Source organism: Lolium rigidum, chromosome 2, assembly GCF_022539505.1.
Source record: "Lolium rigidum isolate FL_2022 chromosome 2, APGP_CSIRO_Lrig_0.1, whole genome shotgun sequence".
Classification (NCBI taxonomy): domain Eukaryota; kingdom Viridiplantae; phylum Streptophyta; class Magnoliopsida; order Poales; family Poaceae; genus Lolium; species Lolium rigidum.
The window spans coordinates 19,887,434-19,890,351 of record NC_061509.1 but is presented as its reverse complement, the minus strand read 5'-3'; the positions used below and the strand labels follow the sequence as shown (position 1 = coordinate 19,890,351).

At 52.0% G+C, this 2,918-nt stretch overlaps 1 protein-coding gene across 1 annotated transcript; it reads left to right on the top strand.

The window, feature by feature from the left end:
* Positions 1–744: 744 nt before the first annotated feature.
* On the top strand, positions 745–1,761 carry LOC124686058 (major pollen allergen Lol p 5b-like). Its single transcript, XM_047220061.1, has one exon. It carries the CDS (start codon positions 745–747, stop codon positions 1,759–1,761), a length of 1,017 nt encoding a protein of 338 aa, XP_047076017.1.
* The last annotated feature ends 1,157 nt before the right edge of the window (positions 1,762–2,918 follow it).

The window sequence follows — 2,918 nt, the reverse complement described above, 5'->3', positions numbered from 1 at the left end:
ATTGTTTGTCTTTGATCCAGAGGCTCAACTCTCCAGCACCAGATCGCTCCGAGGTTGGTTCAGTGGTCAAGGACATCAAGACCTTGGTGGCAGGCTTCTCCACTGCTAATTTTCGGCATGTGAAACGTTGTCTGAACGAAGCGGCACACATTTTAGCTAAAACTTGTAATTTAGCTTCACTAGGTTTTATTTCGTTTTCTGTCCCGGAATGTATCCGGAAGACTCTTTGTATTGATGTGTGTTGATCAATAAAGTGCCGCTTTCCTGTCAAAAAAAAAAAAAAACAATTAGGCGAGTGTCTCAGGGGGTTTATAACCACCGGGGCCGTCTGTGCTGTTGTACTGTCTGCATCTCTATCTAGACTGCTCTCCACACCTATGAAACCTCCTCTCGCTCGGTCCCGACTTGAGACTGAACTGATCCTGCATCTCCCGATCTCCGTTTCCGTATAAATTTAGATTTGCATGAAACTACCAGGCGGCGACACGTGGATAAAAGTATACCTTTAATCTTGCTCCAAAATAAGAAGAAGAAAGAGAGAGAAAAGAAAGAATCTCGTCAACACACATGGAAATGAGATGAGAGGCGGAAGTTGAAACTATCTAATTTTGGCGCGCAAAGCTCTCCCGTCCTCTCACCATCCACCGTATGTTCGTATATATAAGCTAGCTAGAGCCACCTCCTTCCTCACAACACAACACAATCCATCTCATATTCCTCCTACAAACCAACGCAAGAGCAGCAATGGCGGTGCAGAAGTACACGGTGGCTCTTTTCCTCGCCGTGGCCCTGGTGGCGGGCCCGGCCGCCTCCTACGCCGCGGACGCCGGCTATGCCCCCGCCACCCCGGCTACTCCCGCGGCCACCCCGGCTACTCCCGCGGTCACCCCGGCTACCCCCGCGGCTCCGGCCGCTGCCGCAGCGGTGCCAGCAGGGAAGGCGACGACCGAGGAGCAGAAGCTGATCGAGAAGATCAACGCCGGCTTCAAGGCGGCCGTGGCGGCCGCCGCCGTCGTCCCGCCAGCTGACAAGTACAAGACGTTCGTCGAAACCTTCGGCACGGCCACCAACAAGGCCTTCGTTGAGGGTCTCGCGTCCGGCTACGCCGATCAAAGCAAGAACCAGCTCACCTCCAAGCTCGACGCCGCCTTAAAGCTCGCCTACGAGGCTGCCCAGGGCGCCACTCCCGAGGCCAAGTACGATGCCTACGTCGCCACCCTCACCGAGGCGCTCCGCGTCATCGCCGGCACCCTCGAGGTCCACGCCGTAAAGCCCGCCGCCGAGGAGGTCAAGGTCGGCGCCATCCCCGCCGCCGAGGTGCAGCTCATCGACAAGGTCGACGCCGCGTACAGGACCGCCGCCACTGCCGCCAACGCCGCCCCCGCCAACGACAAGTTCACCGTCTTCGAGAACACCTTTAACAATGCCATCAAGGTGAGCCTGGGCGCCGCCTACGACAGCTACAAGTTCATCCCCACCCTTGTGGCCGCCGTCAAGCAGGCCTACGCCGCCAAGCAGGCCACGGCGCCGGAGGTCAAGTACACTGTCTCTGAGACCGCGCTGAAAAAGGCCGTCACCGCAATGTCAGAGGCCGAGGAGGCCACGCCCGCCGCGGCTGCCACCGCCACCCCAACACCCGCGGCTGCCACCGCCACCGCAACCCCCGCCGCTGCCTACGCCACCGCTACCCCCGCCGCTGCCACCGCAACCCCCGCTGCTGCCACCGCAACCCCCGCCGCTGCTGGTGGCTACAAAGTCTGATCAACTCTAACGGTATATATCCATCATGCACATATACTAACTCGTATCTATGTGCATGGCATGGCCGTGGGGTCGAGCGATTTAGCTGATAATTCATTCTTGGTTTTCGTTTCATGCATCCGCGCGCCATCAAGCGCGTGCATGGTCAATTGTTTATGTAATATTTGTTTTTCGATGTAAAACTAGGCCTGCGTGCCACGCTACTCGACTAATTAATGAACCGTTTTCACCTTTATTGCTGTTGATGTGCGACTGTTATTGTATGTGTTCTTTCGATTGCATATATGTATATCACTGGTTTTCTTATCGCTGTTTTTCTTAGCATCTAAGCGTAGAAGTTGAGGTATGATATGAGATCGAAGTTGTCACACACAGTTGAAACACCTCGGTGAGTTATTATCCAATCGCACCTTTATGCTGTACCCATGCGTTGCAACGGACTACATATTGTCAGATGACAAGTATATCATAAGCAAGACAAAGATTAAGAAAGTTTATTTCGATAATAAGTAACGGTTACAAACAAAATGAGGTGGCAATTGATATCTTCTCTTGTAATAGTGGCATGGCTTGTACTTGATGATTCATGTTTCTAAAATCCAATCAAGTGAATTGATTTCTAAATAAAGAAACCAGATTCGAAAAATGGTAAGTTATTCATGTGCTGAAAAAAGTAAGATATTCATGTGCCGAAAAAAGTAAATACCGTTTTTGATGTAACCATATATTTCATTAGATAATTTATTTACAGAGATTACACATATGGTTACCACACAAGACAAACATTTGTGTCAAGCAGCTTTGCACAAGAAAACCCACAAGAAGTAAAACTACAAGTTCACCCTTGGAGAAACCTGTGCCTCGCCGAAACATCATCCATCTTCCTCCACTGCCACTATGGTAGCGCCCGAAAAAAGAGGCGAATAACCGCCACACCTAGATCTGGGAGAGCACCATTGCATTCACAGATGCTTTTCGAGCCGATGAACCGGGCTATCGCAAGCGACGAACCCGAGACTTTGTGGCACGTCGGCCGGGGATCTTCCCGTGGTCACCAAATCCCAACGACGTCATCTTCACTTGACATAGTCGAAGAAGAGAAACGCCACCACATGCCGGCATCCACGTGCACAAGTGCAAGACACCACACAACTGCA

What these genes read in the sequence shown, in the direction of transcription:
- LOC124686058 (XM_047220061.1), top strand. Translation starts at nt 745, where the DNA reads ATGGCGGTGCAGAAGTACACGGTGGCTCTTTTCCTCGCCGTGGCCCTG.